Source organism: Beta vulgaris, chromosome 4 (assembly GCF_026745355.1).
Source record: "Beta vulgaris subsp. vulgaris cultivar EL10 chromosome 4, EL10.2, whole genome shotgun sequence".
Lineage (NCBI taxonomy): Eukaryota > Viridiplantae > Streptophyta > Magnoliopsida > Caryophyllales > Amaranthaceae > Beta > Beta vulgaris.
Window position 1 is genome coordinate 50,616,373 of NC_079205.1, and position 25,384 is coordinate 50,641,756.

At 38.4% G+C, this 25,384-nt stretch overlaps 1 protein-coding gene and 2 long non-coding RNA genes across 4 annotated transcripts; all 3 read right to left on the minus strand.

Annotated features, from left to right (window-relative positions):
- Positions 1-1,242: 1,242 nt before the first annotated feature.
- LOC130590998 (pyruvate dehydrogenase E1 component subunit beta, mitochondrial-like) lies at positions 1,243-3,756 on the minus strand. Of its 2 annotated transcripts, XR_008968877.1 has the most exons (5): positions 3,471-3,756; positions 2,377-2,452; positions 2,221-2,293; positions 1,894-2,121; positions 1,243-1,568 (listed from the first exon to the last, which is right to left on the minus strand). XR_008968877.1 is itself a non-coding variant. In XM_057393784.1 (4 exons), exons 1-3 carry the CDS (start codon positions 2,526-2,528, stop codon positions 2,035-2,037), a joined length of 312 nt encoding a protein of 103 aa, XP_057249767.1. In that variant the 5' UTR covers positions 2,529-2,605; the 3' UTR covers positions 1,243-1,568; positions 1,894-2,034. The 2 variants fall into 2 exon arrangements, 1 of the variants encoding a protein (XP_057249767.1); XM_057393784.1 differs by lacking the exon at positions 3,471-3,756 and having other exon boundaries at positions 2,377-2,605.
- Positions 3,757-11,846: 8,090 nt separating this feature from the next.
- Positions 11,847-14,952, minus strand: LOC125497021 (uncharacterized). The gene is made up of 3 exons (XR_007273534.1): positions 14,564-14,952; positions 13,292-13,368; positions 11,847-12,126 (listed from the first exon to the last, which is right to left on the minus strand). It is a non-coding gene; the product is annotated as an uncharacterized LOC125497021 (long non-coding RNA).
- Positions 14,953-15,504: 552 nt separating this feature from the next.
- Positions 15,505-16,083, minus strand: LOC125497022 (uncharacterized). The gene is made up of 2 exons (XR_007273535.2): positions 15,943-16,083; positions 15,505-15,773 (listed from the first exon to the last, which is right to left on the minus strand). It is a non-coding gene; the product is annotated as an uncharacterized LOC125497022 (long non-coding RNA).
- Between the last annotated feature and the right edge of the window lie 9,301 nt (positions 16,084-25,384).

Below are 25,384 nucleotides of genomic sequence, written 5' to 3' on the forward strand. Positions count from 1 at the left end.
ACCATATTAGTTTGCACACACACACCCTCCTACAACCCTGCACACACACCCCCTCCTACAGCCCCTGCACACCCCCTCCTATAGCCCCTCCTACAGCCCCTGCACATACCCCTCCTCCTACAATTCCTGCACACACACACCCTCCTAAGCCCCTCCTACACCCTCTCCTATAGCCCTGCACACACACACCCTCCTACAGCCCCTGCACACCCCCTCCTACAACCCCTCCTACAGCCCCTCCTACACTCCCTGCACACACACCCCCTCCTACAGCCCCTACTACACCCCTCCTACAGCCCCTGCACACACACACCCTCCTAAAGCCCCTGCACACCCCCTCTACAGCCCCTCCTACACCCCCTGCACACACAACCCCTCCTACAGCCCCTGCTACACCCCCTCCTACAGCCCCCGCACACACACACCCTCCTACAGCCCCTGCACACACACACCCCTTTCCTGTAACCCCTACACACACCCCTTTCCGGAGCCCCTACACACACACACCCCTTTCCCGCAGCCCCTGTACACACTCCCCTGTACACACAACCCTTTACATATATACAATGCAAATATCAAATTATAAATGCAAGTGCAAGTGCTTATTAAATTCCATTGATTTACCAGATCATGAACACTAAAAATCTCAAAGTTGTGCCATTTTATTTTAGCAAGTAGTACTTTAAGCACCAATATATAGGCAAGAACTAATAAATTAGTTCAACATTAGCTCTTGTCAACTACTTCTAAGCAACAAACATAACCTTTCCAAACACTATCACTACAAGAAAAGATGATATCACCGACCGCTAAAAACCGTCGCTGATACTCTAAAAATCGTCGCTAAACCATCAACGACGGCCAACCGTCGTTGAAATACAGTCGTTGCAAATATGGTCGCTGATTTGGGAATCAACGACCGCCAAGCCGTCGGTGAAGAAATCAACGACGGTTTTCTTACTTATCAGTGACAGTTTATTATACCAACATTGAGGATACGCCAACGACCGTTTAGAGCTGTCGCTGAATCAACGACGGCTTTAAGCAGTCGGTAAATCAACGACGGCTTAAAGCAGTCGTTAAATCAACGACGGCTTAAAGCAGTCGTTAACCCTTTTAACATCTGCTTAAGGCGGTCGTTGATTATTCAAGCCTTTTATAAAGGTGAAGCTTTACAATTTGCATAAAGGAAGAACTTGAGAATAGAAAAGAATGAGGAATAACAATTGAATACTTAGTCAATTAGAGAATCCAACGCACTGAAATTATTTCAACCAAGAAGAAAAGGATGGAAGAACAAATTAATATCCCAAAGCAAAATTGTAAACAGAAAAAAATTTGCCATTCCACAATAATGGTCAGAGTACTTTGAAAACTAAATAACTAATTTACACAAAACTCCCTAAAAATCAGAAGCAAGATTGAAGATGAACACAAAGAAGTATGCTCTAACAACTAAAGCTTCAAAGTCACATTTCTTCAAATATTCTATATTCAACTCTCGTAAGTCACTTCCCTTGATGGCTTGCTGCATCATCAGATAAATAACGGGCTCGTGTATGTATAACCTACCAAAGTTGAAATCACTCGATGAGTTTATCGCAGAAGTCAAACCATCAATAAATTGCTAATAAATCACATTCAAGCGTAACCACAACAAAAAAGTGTTCCTTGAGGGAACATGATGATTCTTTGAAAGCCCTGTATTCAAGTCACTTCACATCATTCCTAATTTTCTAGATCTGATGGTTCAAAAAATCTGTCATCTTTTTTGATCGCAAATTAGTATATTTGCTCGCTACACATGCAGGTAAACTATACTTGCAGGAGACCTGCAAATATACTTCAAGAATTAACATTCACACCCGCGGTAGTGATATCTCACAAACTTACCTAACGGGAGCATCTCCATTTCTTGCCTTGGATGCAGTTATAGAATCAATTGCTTCTTTCTGAAATGTGACTTGGAGCATCTCCATCTTATAAAAATAAGATGAAAGAATATAAAAAACAGTGTATTAAACTGAAGGGAAATCAGTTATAAAAATAACGCACCTTGAGAGCGTAGCCCACCATCTTAGAGAAAGAAGTGATTGTGACATCCTTCCCTTGTCGTTCTACCTATATTAACAAGGAAATTAATAAACAAATTATTATACTCAAAGTTCATTAATGGATATTATCATTGGAGAAGATCATCAAAAAAAAAAAATTTAATACCTTTGCTTTCCCAATTGGAAGGGTGAAATTAGCGTCAAGAACTTCATCTGCAACAGGAAAAGATTCACCATATCTACATAGGAAAACATTAAGATTTCGTCAATTACACAAACAATCCTCATATTTTATGATATAGAAGCATAATTAGTCACTTACAAAAGCTCATTTTCTAGAAAAACAACAGGGTCTGGATCCCTAATGGCAGCTTTGAGCAACCCTCGGGCATCCTCTGCTGAATATGGAGCGAGTACTTTCAAACCAGGGCATGCACCAAACCATGCTACATAACACTGCAGACATAAAAGCATGAAAGTAATGTAATAATATAAAAAAAGCTAGGTCTTTGGATTACATTACTTCCATTAACAATCCTTTTTTCATATCTTGTTTATTTTGAGTGGAAAAGAAATCAGCTTGTGTATGTTTCATGTTTCTACTTCTCACAACCAGAGGTATTCTCCAATTCTAAACTAGCAATTCAGCGTGATAGAGACATTGAGCATGAGTTGCTTCTAATCTCAATACCATAAAACATAGTATTTATCAATTTATGCTCATAAGCAAATGTAGGCAATACAATGTATTCAACTGGAGCCCTAAGTTCCTTCACCAGCTGTGATGAAACAGCAATGGAACCATAATCAACTCCCATATTCATTGATTAAAGTGGATGAAGCAACTAAAGAGATAGCTAGTAAACAAGATATGTAGATGGAATCATATAGACTAATGATCAATTCTTCCGCTAGTATACATGTCAATTTTCTACATGTAAACATTTTACAAGGGACACAATAAACAAAAATAATTAAGGAAGAAGTCAGACATCAATTGTGTAAGTCAACTAAAAATGTTATGAGAATATAAGAAGCTATTAAGCACAAGCATGCTTCAATCGATATAGGTCAAACCACCATTTTTTTCATGTCCTGTATTTCTATCAATAACCAAAAAAATTAAAATAATTTGACAAATAAAATCATATTATAACAATTCTACTCAAAATTGAACAGAGAATTTACATATTGAACTACAAAATGTCATGATAACTCATGGAAGCCAGTTAGGAAAGAAGATGAATTAACTTCGCCAAAATTTTCAGATTGGTATATCTCTTCGTTTCTCCGCCGACAATGTGACAGATTTTCAGTTTGGTATCCCCAAAAAAATCGAAAAAAACCCTAGAATTCAATGAACAGAAAAAAGACGAAGAAAAAAAAAGATAAAAACTTGAAATCAAAATCGCTTACCTTCTTAGAGATGGAGAGTTGAAGAAACCCTTTTTTTGGATTCTTTTTTTTTTATTGTTTCACTTTCTCTCTCCTCAGTCTCTATCTGACTATCTCTTCAATAAGCGTCCGTTGCTCCGGTGGATTGAGAGGGAGGAGGAAGGAGGAAGGAGAAAGGAGGAAGGAGCAGATCTGAAGAGGAGAGAGATGAAGGATTAGGGTTTACCGGTTAAGGAGAGGAAGGAATGAGGAGAGAGAACAGGCAACTTTACTTTGTCTTCGTTTTTTTTGTCATCAGCGACCGTTTAATACAGTCGTTTAAATTAAAAAAATCTAAAAATCTAAAATAAGAAAATCAACGACTGTTTTAAACGGTCGCTAAAAAATAATGACTGTTTATCCGTCGTTGACCACTCTAAAAGCAGTTGGTGGCAACGACGGTTTTAAACAGTCGTTGACTGCAAGAATAACGACCGTTTTTGTAACCGTCGCAGTGAAGCCGTCGTTGTTTTGGATTTTTCTTGTAGTGTATTTAGATATTATTTTGTTCAAAAAAGAAAAATAAAGAAATATTGCAATCTAATAATAATCCATCTTAAAACAATAATATTTTAAGGATCTCTAAGTTTTTCTCTTTCGTTTCTTCTATACCACAGCATCAACGATCTCAGGTTCCATGTCAACCCTGTGTTCGTCATTCATCTCGTTATGCGTGTATGCCGATGCAGATGCAACAAAGCCAAAGGATTCACGTTCTTGATACGCATCCTCGGCATCATCTAAGATTTCCATGCTTTGAGAATCATTGTCTTTCTCCACTGCCAACTCATATGTAACTCGAGGTTTTGTCTTAACTGCAACACGCCAGTTACCTTTTTTTACAATATCTGTTGCATAGAACACTTGTGACACTTGGCTAGCTAGCACAAAGGTTCATTTGTTTTGAGGTTCCGTTGTGTATCAACACTAACATACCCAAATTTGTCCACATTAATTCCTTTCTTAGAATCAAGCACATCATACCAATCACACCGGAAAAATACAACGTAATTACCCCCCAAATACTCTAATCTGATTACTTATGTCAATGCCCCATAAAAGTCTAAGGCTCTTTTTCCTCACCAGTATCACCCATCACCACTACTCCACTATTTTGTGTTCTCAAGTTTCTATAATGTATGAAACCTAAATCCCTTAGTGACATAACCACTAAAAGACCTAGAACTGTATATAGGACCACGTGCTAAAGATAGAAATTCTTCCCCATAAGGACATGCTTTTTGTTCGTCCAACTTTTCAACCTGGAAAGTACACATAATAACGATCAAAATGCAATCTCAAATTATCAAAGTCAAAGATTAAACTTGTCCGGAAATGAAAACTTACTTTTTTTCTAAACCAATTCACAAAGTTCACATCTCGTTGATGTTGAGAAAGTTCAACTCCTTCATGTGCTATCATTTCAGCATATTCTCTATGTTGGACAGTAATTAGTTAAAAATAAATAAAAACATCTGAAACATCAAACAAATGTTCTAACTACTCACTTACAGAATGGGTCAACTTCAGTTTAATTCTTTAAAGCATAGATGTGAGCCCGCTCTCTTTCATGTACATCCAGATTGTTGGTTTTTCCGCCCCCTAAGGGCCTTCCAGGGTGAGAAAATATAGATAGTTTCCTGGCGGTATCATCATCATCATCACAGTTACGCTCAAGACGATTAAATTTTGTTTCAACATCATCTAAGTACCTTGAGCATAGAGTCATACACTCATCAACAATATAACCCTCCGCTATTGAGCCCTATGGACGTGCTTTATTACGCACATATAACTTGAGTTTATGGAGATATCGTTCCCCAGGATACATCCAACGAAGGACAGGACCGCCAAGAATTACCTCATCAGCTAGGTGGACACTTAAATGAAGCATAACATCAAAACAAGAAGAAGGCATCCATGCTTCTAACTTAGAAAGAGTTAAAGGAATTTGAGCTTTGATTTTCTCTAGATGTTCAACTTGCACAGATCTAGCACAGAGCACACCGAAAAACTGACATAGCTCAACTAAAGGCTCAGATACATCTTTCACCAAAAGATCGCGAATCACAAGAGGAAGTATGCTTTGTAGCAGGACATGGCAATCATGACTCTTCAACCCTGAAATCTTACAATCTTTTACATTTACACATCCAGAAATATTAGAAGAATACCCATCGGGAACTTTCAACTCTTTTAAAAAACGACACAATATCTCTTTTTGACTCTTAGATAGTGTGTATGGTGCGGGGGTAATTTAATTTTGTCACCCTTTGAAATAGGATGTAGCTTTGGCATTATACCTAATCCCTCCATATCAAAACGAGAATTAGTTGTGTCTTTAGTTTGTCCTTTAATGTTCATGATGGTTCCTAGAATAATATCACATATGTTCTTTTCAATGTGCATTACACCTAAATTATGCCGTAATAAAAGTGTTTTCCAATAAGGCAACTCAAAGAAAATACTTTTCTTATTCCAATTATCGCCACTGATCTTATGTGACACTTTCGTCTTCTTAGTGGGATCTTTGGACAAACATATACCTTCAAGATCTCTAACTTGTTCAAAAACTTCCTCCCCTGATAATGGCTTAGGTGCCTCTCCTTTTTCTTTCTTTCCAAAAACATCTTTCTTCCTTCGCCATGGGTGATTAATAGGAAGAAAGCGAAGATGACGCATATAGACATGCTTAAAACAGTTAGGTTACCACATATAAGAAGTTTCTTTATGACAACAAGGACATGCTCTCTTCCCCTTGGTACTCCGAACCTGATAACATTCCATAAGCAGGAAAATCATTGATAGTTAACAGCAAAGGCCCATACATTTTAAAATTTTCTTTTTTTGATGCATCATAAGTTTCAATACCAACGTCCCACAACTCTTTAAGCTCTTTTATCAAAGGCTGCAAATATACATCAATAGCATCACCAGGACCCTTTGGACCAGGTATAATCCTTGACAAGCATACTCGAAGGTTTCGTACACATCGAAGGAGACAAATTGTATGGAACTAGCATCACAGGCCAAATACTATACGGTTTTGCAACATTAGAAAAGGGATTAAATCCATCACTTATAAGCCCTAACCTAACATTATGAGACTCAGAAGAAAAAAGTTCATTTTTCTCATCAAAACGTTGCCATGCTTTCCCATCTGCGGGGTGCTCAATAACCCCATCTTCGACAGACCTTTCATGATGCCATCTCATATGATGAGCTGTCTTAGAGCACATAACAAACGTTGAAGTCTTGGCTTAAGCGGAAAATATCGGAGGACCTTTTCAGGTATTCTTTTACCATTTTCCTTCGTTCTAATTTCCCCACTATTCTTACCTTGCTTCCACCTAGAAGCATTGCAAATTTTGCAATATTCTAATTGTTCATCATCTTTCCAAAACAACATACAATCATTAACACAAGCATCAATCTTTTTATATGAACGCCCCAAATCTTTGGTGGTCTTTTTTGCATCATAATAGGAAGTAGGAAGAGTTGAGTCTTTTGGTAACAAATGATCTTTCAAGTATTGCAATAACATAGTAAATGAGTCATTACTCCACCTCCCAAGAGTTTTAATATGAAGCAAGTTAACAATTGTTGACAATCTTGAGGACTTAGAACCTTCAAATAATGGCTTTTGCATATCATCAAACAATCTAAAGAATTTCTTAGCATCATCATTCGGATTTTCAGCCCGTAATTCACTAGAGGGATCATTTTCAGCAAAACCACTACAATTAGGAAAAAAATCGCTAAGTATTGTATCCATCTCATTTTCGTTATCATCATCTAGTAACTCATCATCTCCTACTTCTTCGCTAGATTGTGATTCAAAGGTATCCTCCCCAACTCTTTCCCCATGGTGTTACCAAAATGTATAACCCTCGATGATTCCATAAGTTAATAAGTGATCTTTTACCATATTTAGAGATTGAAATGATGCATTTAAGCATTTTACACAAGGAAATATAATCTTTTCTATTTCTCCCGACTCATCAAATGCATATTTTAAAAAGTTTTCAACACCTATTTCATATGCAACATTCAAACGATCATCTCGGGAAAGTTTCATCCACTCCTTACAAGGCGCCATTGTATTCTGAACAAACAAATGTAATGTTTTCTTATAATAAGATAATAAAGTATCTAATTTCATAAATGGAGAATATCTATGGTTTAAAATTATAAACAAAGCATGAATATTAAAAAGAATCTAATAATTTACCTTCCGAATATGTCAGGACTATGTGTAGTGTGCAAGATTGTTGTCAAACACACAGAAGAGGAGACAACACGAAGGATCACTACACAACCCCAATTGTTGGTATACTAACTACTACGAAATCCAAATCCAAATCCAAATCCAAGTGTTAGCAAATAATTAACCTCGAATAACATGTCAGTTAGAACCTAGAAACCCCAAGAATATACTTATATAATATACTTATATTGGGTGGGTTATTTGTTTATGCACTTTTGTACCTGCATGACCAAGTTAAAATAGAAAAGAAAGTAAAGACAACAAGCACATAAGCATTGCCTCTCATTAGTAGTATAACTTGGTATATAAGATATTAAATATTGCCAACTAGAAAAGAGACACAACACAAATAGAAATATAACTTAGTAGCTTTTGTAAACACCTTCCCTTTTAGAATATCCCTGCACTTACCGTATATATGTCATATAAAATTCAGAATATTGCATCACTCTACGAGCTGGACAATACAAAATCAGTTTACCCAATTATTAGTTTACATTTTACACCTAACTAGAGAAAGATTTTTCGGCTTAATCTTTAAGAATCCACAATCGAGACCATGAAATTGATCCTAATTCTACAACTAAATTCCCCTAGTCCCATGATCATGATTATTAGCTATCACAGATTCCATTTCACTCCCACGTTTTAATAGCATAGATTCCATCATTAAAGAATCATCATTAGCTAGCATTAACAATGAAGAAGCAATAAGGAGTAATTCTTCATCAAAATCAGTAACAGAGGAAGAGTAAAACAGAAGCTTGGAAATGATTCAACAGAAGAATCTTGATAATCTGTGTTAAGAGGTAATCAGCAGATTTAACAAAAGCTGCTGATTACTCTTGATGATTTAACAGATTCATCAAAATCAGTAACATAAGAAGAGTATATGATTTAACAGATTAGCATCTTGCATTATATTAATGATACTCAAATTCTAATAAAATCAAACCAAATGAACATAATACCAGCCAAATTCGACAATTGCTCTTCTAATTTTATGTTCGTTTAATGAAATTCTAATAAAACCAAACGAACATAATACCAACCAAATTCTAATAAAATCTTAAACGAACATAATACCAGCCAAGATTATGAAAATATTAAATCAAAATTATGCCTTGAAACTCGAAGAATAATACCTAATTCCCCTGAATCTGATGCCCTGAATACAGTCCAAGAAACGCTCACTCTTCTCGCCAATGGGAGTACAACAAAAACATGAAGACCGTCAATTTCGCGAACAAAAACAAATGAGGACATCTGATTTTGGCTTTATAACATGAAGGATGGAGAAACTTACCAGATAATCTGAACAAACGATTCAGCAATTGGAGAAATTCGGATGAAGTTGAATGGAGGACTTCACGAGTGAAGAAGCTCGAAGAAACCGCAATGGAATAGTGTAGGGTTTTTTTAATTTTTTTGGGATTGACAAACTAATAATATTTTTTTTTAATTTAATAGTCTTTTACAACCGTTGGTTCGGTTGTACTTACTAATTATATGGACGTTAAAAGTATTAAAAAACCGGGAAAGCTCCCGCTCGAGTTTTTTCGCACAAAATCAGAATTTTTACGACCAGGTTTAACCGTTTACCACCAAGTTTAAGACTCGTCGCAAAAAAACCTTAATATCTACGACGGCTTTCAAAACTCGTTGTAATTGCTACCTTTTTACGACCGGATTTCCGCACGGTCGTTAAGGTTGGTCGCAATTGACATTCATTCTTGTAGTGTTGGATCTATTCAAGGCATCTAAAATACATCAAATGATCTGGTTTTAATCACAACCGGAGCATTTGATAAACTAAATGCTTCGGTTTTCAACCGGAGCATTTGTGAAATTCTCAAATGCTCGTATGATGTCTGCTACGCGTCAAATACGGAGCAGTTGTGGGATTTTTATTCGGAGCATTTGAGTATTTTTCTACTAGTGTATTGCTGCGGTTTTTGACAAAAACCGCTGCAATAGGTTTGGTCAAAAAGTCAACTTTTTCAATTTTTTGCCTGTTGATACTATATTGCTGCAGTTTTGGGTAAAAACCGCAGCAGTATCTTTATTTTATATTTTACCTTTTATGTTTACGTGATATATTGCTGCGTATGGGTAAAACCGCAGCAATACCACCGCAACAATAAGCAATTATTCTACTAGTGGCTCCTGCCCCTTTATCTTCCAAGGCCTTTGTCATGAATGCATGGAGGCAATGTCAAGCTTAATTTTTCTCGAAGTAGGTATGCATATCCCTCGAAGTGTTAAAATGAGTGTATGAGAAAAAGCTTCTCGAATAATCTTAGCTCGAAGAGGTTAATATAATGTGGAAATCTTGTAAGTTCGAAGGCTTCGGCCTATGGACAACTGGTGCCTAAGTACGATTCGCCTAATAAATTTATACTGCTCGAGCTACGCATCCCCTCTCATGTTCAAGGCTCGAGCTACTCATCCATCTCTCTTGTTCGAAGCACTCAACTCAATTCACCTTACTCTCCTGCTCGAGAAATTTAAAGAAATCTTCATATAGCCACATACAACTTACAAAAATACAAGTCCATCGAGCTACTGAAGTTTAGCATGGATGTATCCACCTCGAGCATATGATTTCGGCACGACGATGGCACACGACCACCAACTCTACTGTATTCTTCGAACGTTGTTTGGGTCCTAGAGCTCTCTCTCTCTTTCCTGCTCGATATCATGCGTCAAGTCTCGGTCCTACTCGACGTCTTATTATTCCTATGTCTCAAGCTTCCTTGTCGACGGCTAGCTGCACTTCCCTCGGCCTTTTGATTGCATGAAGGCACTTACCTTGCTCGAAGGAAACAAGTGCGCAGATGGAGCCTTCAATCTGCTCGAAATGAGTAAGTATTTGAAATATGGAAGTTGGCGCCTAAAATGTCGACAAGCAGTATTGAATTGCTGTTGGTCATTTGTTTTAAGTTATAATGGGCCACATGAAAAGTCAACGTCAAATTTACAATTGGGAGTTATTAGATGCTTATATTTCAAAAGGCACCAAAGTGGATTACAAAATACAACTTACAAGCACCTTTATTGGTGATTGGCATCAGGCCCATTTGTATATACATATACATTATGTACTTGGTCCATGAGTTTGAAAACTATCTTCAGATATAATAACAACCTGCAGAATTCCGCTCAACACACGATCTACAGAGAGCCTTCTATCGCATATTGAGTGTGGGGCTAATGTTTGGGCCCAAAATATGGCGAGCCCAATAACATATGACAAGGAGAAAAGACCCTCATCGGGAATTAAGCCTGACATATATAATAGCCTATAATCTTGCTAGGCTCAAAATCACTGAAGGGACGAAAATACCCCTGTTGGCAATACAAATTGCAATTTTCATATGGAACAACTCTCTATAAATAGGGAACGTATCCCCATAACTCAGGTATCTAACCTCTATCACTTGAGAACTTCTCTCACTACTTTCCCCCTTCACAAAGTTATTTACTGACTTGAGCGCCGGACGTGCGTTCCCGGGGCACCCCCCGGGGTACGTTTCCTTATTTTGCAGGATTATGGCCGACCAAACGAAGCCTGCTCGAAATGGTTGGGGCACAGCTCGAGACGACTCCCCAAATATCATATTACAAGTTTTTACCCGAAACAAATAATATCATGGTCATACAAGACATGGTAAGCATTATGGGAGAAAGAAGGTGAAGCCAAGCTGTCTAATGAAAATAGATTTGCGAAAAGCTTATGGTATTGTAAATTATGACTTCTTACAACAAATGATGTTTCATTTAGGATTTCTTGATGGTTTCACCAAGCTTGTGATGAATTGTGTGACAACACCTATGTTTTCTTTGCTGATTAATGGACGAATGGAAGGATACTTTAACTCAAAGAGACAACTGGGACAGGGAGATCCCATGTCTCCATTGTTGTTTGTTATATGCTTGCTCCGGTTTATAGGAGAAAACCGGAGCATTTGTGGAAACAAATGCTCCGGTTTATGCGTACAACCGGAGCATTTGTACAATTTTATTAAAAAAAAATAATGCATAGGTCTAAAGCAGAGGCACCTTCTGTCATACATTATATCTTACATATATATTCCAACAACTAAAACTTGAATTCCTTTATCACTTTGTATGTAAGTTAGAAAGAAGCAGTTAACTTCCAAAATGCAAACATCCTATATTGAATCATAAATCAACCCCCTAATAGCATAAAAATAATCATCCATTATGCTTCCTTCTATTAGCAAGAAAAGATACAAATTTCACCCTAATCAGACTTAACACATATCAAAATCCAACTAATTACATCAGTTTCAATAGTCTCTCATGCACTGCTGCCTTAACTCCAACTTGGCAAGATGAATATTTCTCCTGCAAATAATTGGAAAAGATGTTAGTTAGGTTAAAAGGCAACTGATATTATGAGAAGACTTGTGAAAATATAAACAACACTAGACCCTGATTTCGCACCGAAACTTTACGAAATTCCCCAAGATTGGTAGCAAGAGTCTCTCACTTTAAATTGGTTTCTTGCAGATCTAGACAATGTTTGCCCTTCTGCTTCTGTTTCAAATTAACATAGCCGAGGGCTTGAATTACTATAGATCTTTGCACCTTTCCCTACATTTGAAAATAACAACTACATATATATTGTTTTAGGATGTTTGAAAAACATTATTATCTTTCTTAGAATGAATATGGTCTATTTCAAAGTGTATATGGACTATAAAGGGGGGAAACAATTTTCTCTAAAATTCTTGTATTCAACACTGATGTCTTATCATGTATGCAGGCTAGAAGTAACTATCAGATTAAGTGATATTTGAAATTGTGACCATCTTTTGGAATGAAAGGAGTAAAAGATACAAAGTTTCAGTAAATGATTTTACCTTGTTATCTACCTTGAAGCCCCAGTAGCTCTCAAGAGACAGAATACACAAATGATAAGAGAGCAAAGAGGGAGGATAGGAATTATGCCCTTTAACAGCAGAAATGATATTATCTAAATCCCCATCACAGTGTTTTGGGTCTTATATATGTTTTCAGGTTATGGTACTCAAGTCAACAATAACAACAAAAAAATGTGCAGATACATACTCTCATAAGCTTCGATCTCATTGAAGTTGTACATTTTAAAATTAGAAACACAAGCACCAAAGAAAAAAATGCAGCAAACTAATTACTACCTGAGAATGTTTCTTCAAGGTTGTAGGGTGAGGTTTGAAAGTAATTCCGAAACCGATAATTAAGTACTACTAATCTCTTCTCTTCAGGAACGTTGTTTCTATCAGCTAATTCCGAATATTTCTTCCATACATGATCCCCCGTTTAATTTTTTACTCACGACTCAATTCTTTCAATAAAATTCATAAGGAAAATGCCTTTTCCTTATGAAGATATTATTTAGCAGGAGGAAGAACAAGGAAAGGGAAAAGGAAAATAGCAAGAAATTATCATGGAAATGAAAAGTGAGAATACAGCAGAGCATATATAGGTTATTGCTTACTGAAGTAACGAATTCCTCAATTTCACTTACCCGGATGAAGCAGTAACAATGAATCCAAGGCAGAAGTCCCTCCCAAAATTTACAGCGGATCAGACGATTTAACGCATCTGAAAATAAAATGGGAAAAAATAATCTAAAGTTGATTTATTTTTGACAGCAAAAGTGCACAGGGACGACATACTTTATCAACAACTTTTTGTTGATGTTTATAAACAGCTCAAATGATAAAACTCTTTTCCCTTCCAGCTTTTGGCAAGGTTTAGGGTGAAAATTGCTACCAAGTAGAAAACAGCTTTTTGTCATATATAAATGGCTTTTCTATATTAGATTGAGGGGTGGGGATGAGGAGAAGATTTACAAAGCTCCTGAAAACTTTTATCAAGGTCAGTGAAAAGGCATTACCTGATTCTCCAAGGCCAAACGATGTTCCTTATGGAAATTTTCATGCCATTTTATGAATTAGACAATTTATTAAGCTACCATCTTTACCAATAATGACACTCACACAACTCTTTGTTCATGCACACAACATACTACGTACCAGCTTACCAGGTACTCTTAGCTATCCACACCTATCCTCTACACAACTCGTCTTTCGCTACCAGCAAGGAAATTCCTTTGGTTATACCCTTCAAAGAGGCACGCTGGTCCAGTGACTTCTCTAATGGCTGTCAACCTCTTAACTCAAATGGCAAAGGAGCTAACTTACTGAATGGCACACAACCAATTAGCTCTTTGATGGTGGACAAATTGCTGACTCCTCTAAAGCTTTGAGCCTCTTAAATCAATGACATAACGCCAACTTACTCAGTGGCACACAAGCATACAACATTCAAGAATAGTAATTTCCTATACAAATCATTTTGGAGATAGTAACAAAAAACTTCTCAATAATATCAACATATCAAGCTCCACTATTTTGCAATTAGACCGAATAATATTAGATATGATGCAAACATCTTGTATTTAACATGGCACGTGAGAAAGACCAGTGCTAAATCTGTAACACGACCTCTGACCTTACATAGTTCATTAGAAGTTACTTCATAGAACATTTGAGCACTAATAATAATAGGAATGTGAGTATGTCTGCATGAAACTCTGATATATGATCAGCTTTAAACGTGAATGGACACATAGTACTTTATAATAAATCAAACACATGAGTAGCCATTATCATTGAGAAAACTGAAAAAAAGTTTTATACACCAAGGCAAAATCACCTCACCAGCAACCAGCATTATTTGACATCAACTACTACCACTAGCACTCTTCTTCTAATTATAGAGTTGGAGTGATTACCTGATGCATTTACTCTTTGTAATCCCGCTGTAATCCAGAGCATGATTGAACACAGTGATGGCGCCGTAAATCTTCTTCAGAATGAGGAGATCCAATGTCAGGTAAAGTTCCATTGACTGCTGAAATGGGTTTTGTTTTAATTATGCACAACTTTTAAATTCTTATCCAAAACCGAGCTATAGATAGTTCTTTACATCATTCTTCACCCTCCGATGTCCCTTTAGAGACCGAATGCTTAAGTTTCCTCTCTATCAATGGGCAATAGCTGTTGGTATATGATAGCAAGATGACCCTCATTACAATAGACAGAATAGTATTAGATATGATGCAACACATCTTATATTTGATATGGCACATGAGAAAGACCAATACTAAATCTATAACACGACCTCTGGCCTTACATAGTTCATTAGAAGTTACTTCATAGCACATTTGAGCACTAATAACAATCCGAGTGTGAGTGTGTTTGCATGAAACTCTGATATATGATCGGCTTTAAAGATGAATATGGACACATCAGTACTTTGTAATAAATAAAACACATGAGTAGTTATTATCATTGAGAAAACTGGAAAAAAGGTTTATACACCAGGGCAACCTACTGGAGATTATTCAATACCTTCATTGCAAGTATCCCTAAGACCCCAAATACTTAAAAAGCACGATTTATCGAAGTCTTATAATATATTGTATATGCCCTAATATGTATATATCCGGACCTTAAGGCAACAAGAAAAGTGTAGTCCAGCAAGTGAAAAGCACAAGCAGATGCATATAGTTAAAATTAGATGGAAATTACCTCTGGTTGGAGAATAAATCTTGATATAAAAAAATATCTCACCATCTACTTCTCCTCGAGATTTTTCCGTTCACACTCAGTTAAGGCCTCATCTCTGCTTAATTCCCTAATACGCCAATCAAGGTATCTTCCACTCAATCAGGGTTCAACTATTATTTGTTCTTAAATTCAATAGTAACAATCAATTGCAAAAACAACCCCCAAACTTCATATTATTCTGGGATGATAGAAATTCAAAGTAAGAAAATAGAAAGATCCATAAAGGCCAAAAAAAGAAGTACTATGAAAACTCACATTACATTCATCATTAAACTCCAATTTAAACACATCTCTAATAGCATCAGCATGAGCTCAATTACTTCCATCTTTTGGCATGCTCTGGAACAGCAACATGGGAACAACAGTGGTTTGCTGCAGTGGCCGGAATTGGAATCAAGGTAAGTGATAAAGTTTTTGAAAAACAAAACCCAAAACGAAATCAAAGAAAACCCTAAAAAAATCCCCAAATCTAGAAAACCAAAAAAAAGGAACCTAAAATACAGCAATATAAATTACATCAATAAATTTCGAACGAAGTTACCTGGACATGCATTCGAAGGAGCGGACTGAGAGTGAAGAGGGGAAGAGAGAGACATAGAAGCAGTTTTGTTGAAGAGGGAAAGAGAGACTAAAGGACGAAGGAGGAGGGACGTAGGTTTTGTTGATGCTGGTACTGGCCAGTAAGCAGTTGCATTCAGATTCAGACGAACATGAAAGTATGAAACGAACCTTAACTCAAATCCGACATAAAATTCAAAGGAAAGTACTGAAATTAAAAGCCTAAAATCAAAAATTAGGTTCTAAATGTTGTGTGAATTAACGAATCGAACTTTGATCCAAAACTGAAAATGAAGAACCAAGAACGAGATAGAAGAAACAAGGAAGAAATTACCGAAAAAATCGAACCTTGGTCATTTCTGAATGTCGAACATCCTCGCACTTCTCTTCCTCTTGATTTAACTACACCAAACATCCTCCCTAATTCTTGATTTCAAAGAGGAGCGAGAAGGATTAGGGAATTATGATTTCAGATCTAAAAAGGAGAGAAAACCAGAATAGAGAGAGGAGTTAGAACAATCTAGAATCGTGGCGAAGTTAGACCGCCCATTTCTTGCTTTTCATATGAGAGAGAGGGTCGAAATAAATTCAAATCACTTTAATATGTGAGGGAAAATTAAACTGGAAACCCTAGAAATGGGGGATCCATCCGAATTCAGAGCTTCTACGAACCTATGGAAGGAGATGATAACAGTATGAGAGAGAAAGAGAAACCAGTGAAGGGAGGGAGAAAACAGAAAGGCGAAATACTGGGGAAGAGTAGTAATTTCATTAGAAGAGTCAGGGAAGTAAAGGGGAATTAATTAGCAATAAAAAAAAGCACAACCAAATGCTCGGGTTGATTTACTAGAGGCGCGGAGCACTTAGTCATAAATGCTTGTGTTGATTAGTCAAATGCTCCGGTTGACTAATCAACACAAGCATTTGTGAATTTTTTTTATTAAAATTTTCACAAATGCTCGGGTTGATTAGACAACCAAAGCATTTGATAAGTAGCAAAATCATTTTTTTCCACTAGTGATATCTTAGAAAAATTTATATAAAACGCAAGCCCATCAGTTAGGGTTTATTTTCTTACTTCATATTTTTCCACTCACACGCCGCAGCCCTCTCATCTCCTCTCACCTTCAGCACTCTCTCCTCTCACCTCTCACCTCTCACCTTCAGCCCTCTCTCCTCTCACCTTACCCTCACCCTCATTCATCTCTCCTCTCACCTTAATCTTCGAGGAAGACAAATAATTTTGCCGATTTGTTTTTTTTCGTCGTTCATTCAATTAATTAAGGCTTTCGTCGTTCTCGTCTTCGTCCGTCTCCACCACCGTCGTTCTCCTCTTCGTCCGTCTCCACCGCTGTCGTTCTCATAATCGTCTCCACCACCGTCATTCTCGTCTTCGTCTCCATCACCGTCGAAGATCTTCGTCTCCACTACTGTCGAAGACCTTCGTCTCCACTACCGTTGAAGACCTTCGTCTCCACCACTGTCGTTCGCCGTCTCCACCAACGTTGTCCACACCAAGCCGTTCGTCCGCACCAACGTCGTCTCCACCAACGTCGTCCGCACCAACAACTTCACAGTCGCTCGTTTCAAGATTTAATCTGTTTTTTCCATTTTCTTTTAGTTTTTAATTTGCTTTATTAATTCTATGTACTTCTATTAGTTCTGTATCTCTATTTTTTTTTCATTTTAGTTTTTTAAATTTTTTTTTTCCTTGTTAGTTCTGTTTTTATTTTTATATTTTTTTTGTAATTAGGGTTTGTAAAATATTACTTTTATTCAATATATGGTGGTTTGATTTGGTTACTTTTGTAATATTATTGTACTTGACTATTGCAATAGTCTCCTTGGATGAGAGAATGATAGTGGATGGTTTAGTTGTTTGTTCTATTCTTTCAAATTTTTTTGCAAAATGCAAAAAAAAAAAAATTTTTTTTTTTACCTCTACCAGGACCTATTGCTGCGGTTTTGGGCAAAAACCGCAGCAACATACCATTATATTGCTGCGGTTTCTAGCCAAAACCGCAGCAATATTTTGTATTTTTTAAATAAAAAATAAAACTATTGCTGCGGTTTTGCCTAGAAACCGCAACAATATGGTCAGATATTGCTGCGGTTTTAAACCGCAACAATATATGAATTACCTATTGCTGCCCCCTTAATTGCTGCACGCCCAAAACTGCAGCAACAAGCCACTTTTTGACCGCAACAATAAGCATTTATTCTATTAGTGAGCTACACTTCGACGAGACGAGCCGGGCCGGTGCCACCTCATTTAACAGACTGAATAGTCGAGGGATTTCACTGCGTCTGCTCGAGGAACTTACGTGAAGTAAAATTGTGGAGGCTCGAGGAGTTTACTTCACCTAGCTCGAGTATAATGTTTCGACTACAAATAGGGTAGCAGTAGGAAGAATACAATCGAGTCGTAGGGGCCTAGTGATGGTGATGTCAGGTGGGATCAATATGGGACTTTGTTTAGTGATGGACATGTGTCGTCGTCGCGCCAAACTCCTTTGCTCGAGCAGCTGCTATGATATAATAAACCTCGAGCAAGAGATGTAGTTGAGTCGGCGCCAAACCCTCTAACTTCGAACTTGGTCATATGATTTCGAGCACACGAATAGCTTGATATGCATATTCACCTTCCTCGAGCAATATAAGTGGCTTCATGTGTTCATAAGGGAGTCGAGTGCTCGACCAAGGGAGCGAGTGAGTAGCTCGACCAAGGGAGGAAATGAGTAGCTCGACCAAGGGAGCGAGTGAGTAGCCTGACCGAGGGAGGAAATGAGTAGCTCGACCAAGGGAGTGAGGTGGTAGCTCGACCAAGGGAGCGAGTAAGTAGCTCGACCAAGGGAGCGAGTGAGTAGCTCCACCAAGGGAGCGAGTCAGCAGCTCGACCAAGGGAATGAGATGGGTAGCTCGACCAAGGGAGCGAGTAAGTAGCTCGACCAAGGGAGCGAGTGAATAGCTCGACCAAGGGAGCGAGTGAGTATCTCAACCAAGGGAGCGAGTCAGTTGTTCGACCAAGGGAGAGAGTAAGTAGCTAGACCAAGGGAGCGAGTGACTAGCTCGACCAAGGGAGCGAGTGAGTAGCTCGACCAAGGGAGCAAGTGAATAGCTCCATGAAGGGAGTGAGATGGGTAGCTCGACCAAGGGAGCAAGTGAGTAGCTCGACCGAGGGAGCGAGGCAGTAGCTCGACCAAGAGAGCGAGTGAATAGCTCAACCGAGGGAGCGAGTAAGTAGCTCGACCAAGGGAGCGAGGTGGTAGCTCGACCAAGGGAGCGAGGTGAATAGCACGACCAAGGGAGCGAGGTGGTAGCACGACCAAGGGAGCGAGTAAGTAGCTCGATCGAGGGAGCGAGTAAGTAGCTCGACCGAGGGAGCGAGTGAGTAGCTCGACCGAGGGACCGAGGTGGTAGCTCGACCCAGGGAGCGAGGTGGTAGCTCGACCAAGGGAGCGAGGTGAGTAGCTCGACCAAGGGAGCGAGTGAGTAGGTCGACCAAGGGAGCGAGTGAGTAGGTCGTCCAAGGGAGCGAGTGAGTAGCTCGACCAAGGGAGCGAGTGAGTAGCTCGTCCAAGGGAGCGAGTGAGTAGCTCGTTCAAGGGAGCAAGGTGAGTAGCTCGTCCAAGGGAGCGAGTGAGTAGCTCGACCAAGGGAGCGAGGTGAGTAGCTCGACCAAGGGAGCGAGATGGGTAGCTCGACCAAGGGAGCGAGTGAGTAGCTCGACCAAGGGAGCGAGTGAGTAGCTCGTCCAAGGGAGCGAGTGAGTAGCTCGTCCAAGGGAGCGAATGAGTAGCTCGTCCAAGGGAGTGAGGTGAGTAGCTCGACCAAGGGAGCGAGATGGGTAGCTCGACTAAAGGAGCGAGTGAGTAGCTCGACTGAGGGAGCGAGGAAGTAGCTCGACCAAGGGAGCGAGTGAGTAGCTCGACCGAGGGAGCGAGTAAGTAGCTCGACCAAGGGAGCGAGTAAGTAGCTCGACCAAGGGAGCGAGGTGGTAACTCGACCAAGGGAGCGAGTCAGTAGCTCCACCAAGGGAGCGAGTAAGTAGCTCGACCAAGGGAGCGAGTATGTAGGTTGAGGGGCATCTTGGACCTTGCTCGAGACGTCTCCGGGGAGAGCCCCATGTATCTCGAGGGGTGTCATGACGCCATAGCGCTTGACGAACGTCGACTCTAGAAGTTGCGGTGACTTTGGAGTATCCTTCACTCGATCTGGGTGAAGTGCCCAAGTGTAGGTCTTTCTAGGCTCTGGTGAGCCCCATGTATCTCGAGGGGCGTCTTGGACCTCACTCGAGATATCTCTGGGGCCAATGAGCCCCATTTATCTCAATGGGAACTTTGGGCCTCGCTCGAGATGTCTCAAGGGATAATGGACCCCATGTATCTCGAGGGACATCTCGGAGCAGCTGCTATGATTAGGTGAACTTCCTCAACCTCGACATGGAGCTAATAAGCCCTATGACTTCGAGGAGAGTTTAATTGCCTTGTTGGAAGAGCTTTTGTACTTAGAATATATTTCTTCAAGTAAGATGAATACATGGTTCTTGACCTTAACGAGGAGCTGATGACCTAGGGGTCGAGGAGCTGTCATATTGGAGGTCCTTACTCGACTCGAGCGAGGCCATCTCGAACTTGCATGAATGTTCGAAGGGTGTATGAGGACCTCTACGAACTACGTTTTTCCATGTTGGCTGACTTGATAGAGCGGTCGACTTCGGTCTTGTATGAACGACTTGAGCACACTCAGGTAGTTGTGACATTTTTTGTTTGACGATCCCCACCGACGGCGCCAACCTGTTTCGTGTAAAAACTTGTAATATGATATTTGGGGAGTCGTCTTGAGCTGTGCCCTAGTTCATTTCGAGCAGGCTTCGTTTGGTCGGCCATAATCCTGCAAAATAAGGAAACCTACCCCGGGGGGTGCCCCGCGAACTCCCCTCCGACGCTCAAGTCAGTAAATAACTTTGTGGAGGGGAAAAGTAGTGAGAGAAGTTCTCAAGTGATAGAGATTAGATACCTGAGTTATGGGGATACCTTCCCTATTTATAGAAAGTTGTTCCAGATGAAAACTGTAATTTGTATTGCCAACAGGGGTATTTTCATCCCTTCAGTGATTTTAAGCCTAGCAAGGCTATAGGCTATTATATATGTCAGGCTTAATTCCCGGCAAGGGTCTTTTCTCCTTGTCATATGTTATTGGGCTCGCCATATTTTGGGCCCAAACATTATTGACTATGAATCTACCTTGAACAAAACCACCTTGATTCTCAATGATGATATCAGGTAATACTATCATGTGTCTGCCACATAATACCTTTGTAACACACTTATAAAATGTATTACAACAAGATATAGGTCTGCATTCAGTGACATTACTAGGACATTTTGTCTTAGGTATTAAGGTAATTATTGTATTATTCAATTCCTTCAATAACCTGCCACTATTGAGTGTGTCTAACACTACTTCGATTACTTCTTCCCCAATGATACTCCATGCATATCTGTAAATATAAGATCCAAAATCATCAGGGTCAGTAGCCTTACTTCCTAGGATAGATGTAACATCCCGCACTTCCGAGCTGCTAGCTAAACACACTTAAGATACGCTAATTACAATTAACGCTTAATAACCTTGATTTATATTCACTTGCAGCGGAAACATCACTTATAGAACGATCCTGGACCTGTGGGTTATCAACATAATAACTTCATAACCAATAACAGATTACAATTTACTTTATTCCCAAAATAATATAATACTTAAACACCAAATGAGGACCTAATATTTAATAACTTATATTCTATATCTAACTTCAAATCACTAATATATTTACAATTCCATAATCAACTCTTTACTTTCGATCCACTACAAGCTCCAATACAAACCTACAAATTACAGAAGGAAATACAAGACAAAAACAAAACTAAAATGAGCGAAAAACTCAGTAACTTTACTTCAGCCCGTCAAAACGGTTTTGGTTCGTAAACATTTTTCATATCAGAAACAAACTTGGTAATTGTTTGGAAATAATTCATCTTTTACATATATCGCTGGCATAGCTTAGTAACATTACATAAATTGCTGGCAAGTACATGTTTATAACATAACTTAACATAATATTCGACCTTATCTGGTCTTAACTCATATACGAATCATTTTTCTCCACCTGTACCTTGTCCACTACTCATCTCAGTTCATAAACAAAGCCAGCTAAAACCTTTTCGAAAACGTTTTCCCATTATCATACTCAAATCACATGTCTAGAATACTTTATAGTTTTCGAACAATTCCAATAACATAATGAAAGTATTATTCTTTCATAACCATCAAATATCAATTCATAATTAACTTATAAATATTCATCCATAACCATGGCCATGACTATAAACAATGTATGATATTGAAAACACAATACAACATGGGCATGTAAATTCAGTTTGCTGAACATAAAGGTTACCTCAAACTCAAGAACAATTATATGCAACTTCCAAGAATCATAACTTGATCTCATCTCAACTTGAAGCATATTCATATACATGTCCATAGGGATTCTCCAACAATAACCTCATAACAATAACGAGAATTAACAACTATCCTCATCAAGATTAGATAAAATAAGCTGACTATTTCACTTTCTTAACACTTTTTATTAGCTATCAAATATAACTACTCTAACATAACAACTCACTCTTCATTACCCATAACCTGTACAATTTATATCTTATTCCCAATCTCATAACTTAATCCATTTTCGGAAGTGCGGGATGTTACAAATGGTATCAGAGCAAAGAACCAAGGAAAACAAGCTGCCAAAAGCTCCCTGTTGGGACGCCAGAAATGGCGTGAGGAGAGAGAGAAAGAAGAAGATGTGTTCTTGTGTTTGTTTGTGAAATGATTTTGATGATACTGAATAAGGGTCTTCCCATCTCATATATGCAGAATGGGTAAGGGTAAACTTGTAATTTTCTGTTTAGTATTAGGGTGAAATCGTCCTTTCACTCGCTTATTCAATGTTCCTAGCATAACCCATAAATTACTTAATTATCACATAGCTCATGTTATTAGTTAGCTAATAACACAAAATATACATGTCAGCAACAATTTCACATAACTTTCATTTACACTTCTAGAATTCGAAGCGTATCGATTACAATTTAATTTAATCATCATTAACTTAATTGTTTGCGGATTATTGATTCTAATATTAGCTTAATAATTCAGGCTATTACAATAGAAAACAAGACATGCTTCACTTCTTTAGATGTGTATGGTGCCATCAATACGTGCCTATGCTCTTCTGTTACCAGTGGCCCAGCTTGTACAACCTTTGGCATTATCATCCTCTTGTAATGTATATTTGTGCCTAGAAGCTTGTTATAATACTCCAAAGAAGCTTCTATAATTCCTCCAGGCTTGCCGTGCCACTCCCATCTCTCACTATGGATGCTATTTATGTGATTCTTTTCTCTTTTGGATTTAATAGATTGATGAAATAGAGTTTAATTTTGTTTTCATCACCATCTTTAAGCCAATCTAATTTTGCCTTATGCTTTAAGAATGCTAAGCTCCATGCTTCAGTTTATACTCATGAAAATATCTCAGTTCTGCTTCAACTACTTCAGTGTCCCTTAGGTTCAAGTGGATCTGTTTTTATGCATCTAATTGCTTGTTGAGCTTTATTCAGGAGTCTGAGTACCTTCTTAACTTCTTTCAATTTATTCAGGATTCTATACATTTTTAAACCTTCAACAACTACTAACCAGGCTTGTCTTATTTTCTCCCGGAACTGTGTATCTCCCTTCCACATTGTGAAATATCTGAATGGTTTCTTTCTGCCTCTACCATTGGGATATATAGTGAGAATAGCTGAAGAGTGATCAAATTCCAATTTTTCTTGGAAAATTATTTCTGCACTAGGAAACATTTTTAGCCATGCTTGATTCCCCATCATTCTATCAAAAGTTGAGAAGACATTATCTTCCCCTTGTTGTTTGTTGTTCCATGTGAAAAAAGAACATGTACATTTAATATCTACCACTCCACATTCTCCTATACAATCTCTCATAGGAGTTATTTCATGTACTCTCACCAATGAACCCAACCTTTCATCACTATTTATAACACTATTAAAATCCCCACATATTATTCATGAATCATGAGTTTTTAACATTTTCAAATCCTACCATAATTCCTTTCTTTTACTTCTTTCATTAAAGGCATATATATATGTACAATAAGAACCATCACCACCACTACAAGGTTGACCAAAACAATACAAAAGTTGACCAGTACCTTTAATGATGTTGACAATAAAACTCCCTGGCTTTCATGCTATAATTATCCTGCCATTAGCATGATAAGTTGCATTTAATGAGAAGCACCAACCTGTAAACACTCTCTGGTAAAGTGCACCTAAGTTAGGAGCATTCAGCTTTGTTTCCAAGAGGTCTACCATACCAACTGCATATCTATGAATAAAATATTTAACTGCCTTTTGCTTGTTGATATTGTTGACCCCTCGAACGTTCCAACATAGAACTTTATCCATTTTGGATAGGGAAAGTCCCCTCTCCCTTGTCTCCTGTCACTACATTATTTCCTTGTTCTTCTAAGATCTCAACAACTGGGTATTCCTCTACTACATTTTGTATGAGTGTATGAAAAGAGTTATCATCCTCAAGGCCTTTTGAAAACCATCAGGGTCCATTTCCATCTCCTTGGTCCCCCTGTTCTCCTCCTGCTTATCTTTTTCCTTGTTTTGCATTCTGTCATCTGCTACATTCTCTAGTATAAAAGAATGTTTAGGCACATTGTATGCATTCCACACCCAAGGGTACCATCTTACTCTCACTTGCTGACCAATCAACCATTTACACCCATCTCTAGCTATGTACTTCTTGTCTAATCCTCTCCATTTATTATTCTGTTAAGTATACCCTGCCTTAAACACATCTTTCACCTTACATATGTTCTTCCATGCCCAGCTAGCAGGTGGAGGAGCATTGTACTCCCACCAATTCTCCTCCTTGATATAGATATGATGTACCCATTTTATCTAGAGTGTATCCTTTTTTGCCAGTTGCTAGACATATTTTCTAATTGCTGTTGTATTCCAGGTCAAGCAATCTCTAATACCCAAGCATCCATACTGCTTAGGTTCACAAATCCAACTCCAAGCAATAGGAGGAGGTTTTTGTAGATGAATCTTGCCTTCCCATAGATAGGCCCTATATATCTGCAATACTTGTTGCATAACACCCTTTGGGAGTACAAATATCTGAGCCTAGTACACATGTAGGCTTAACAGTATAGAGTTTATAAGAGTCACCCTAGCTGCTTATGATAAGTGCCTAGAACTCCAGCACACAATTCTTTTCACAATCCTATCTACAAGAATACCACAATCAGCTTTGGATATTCTT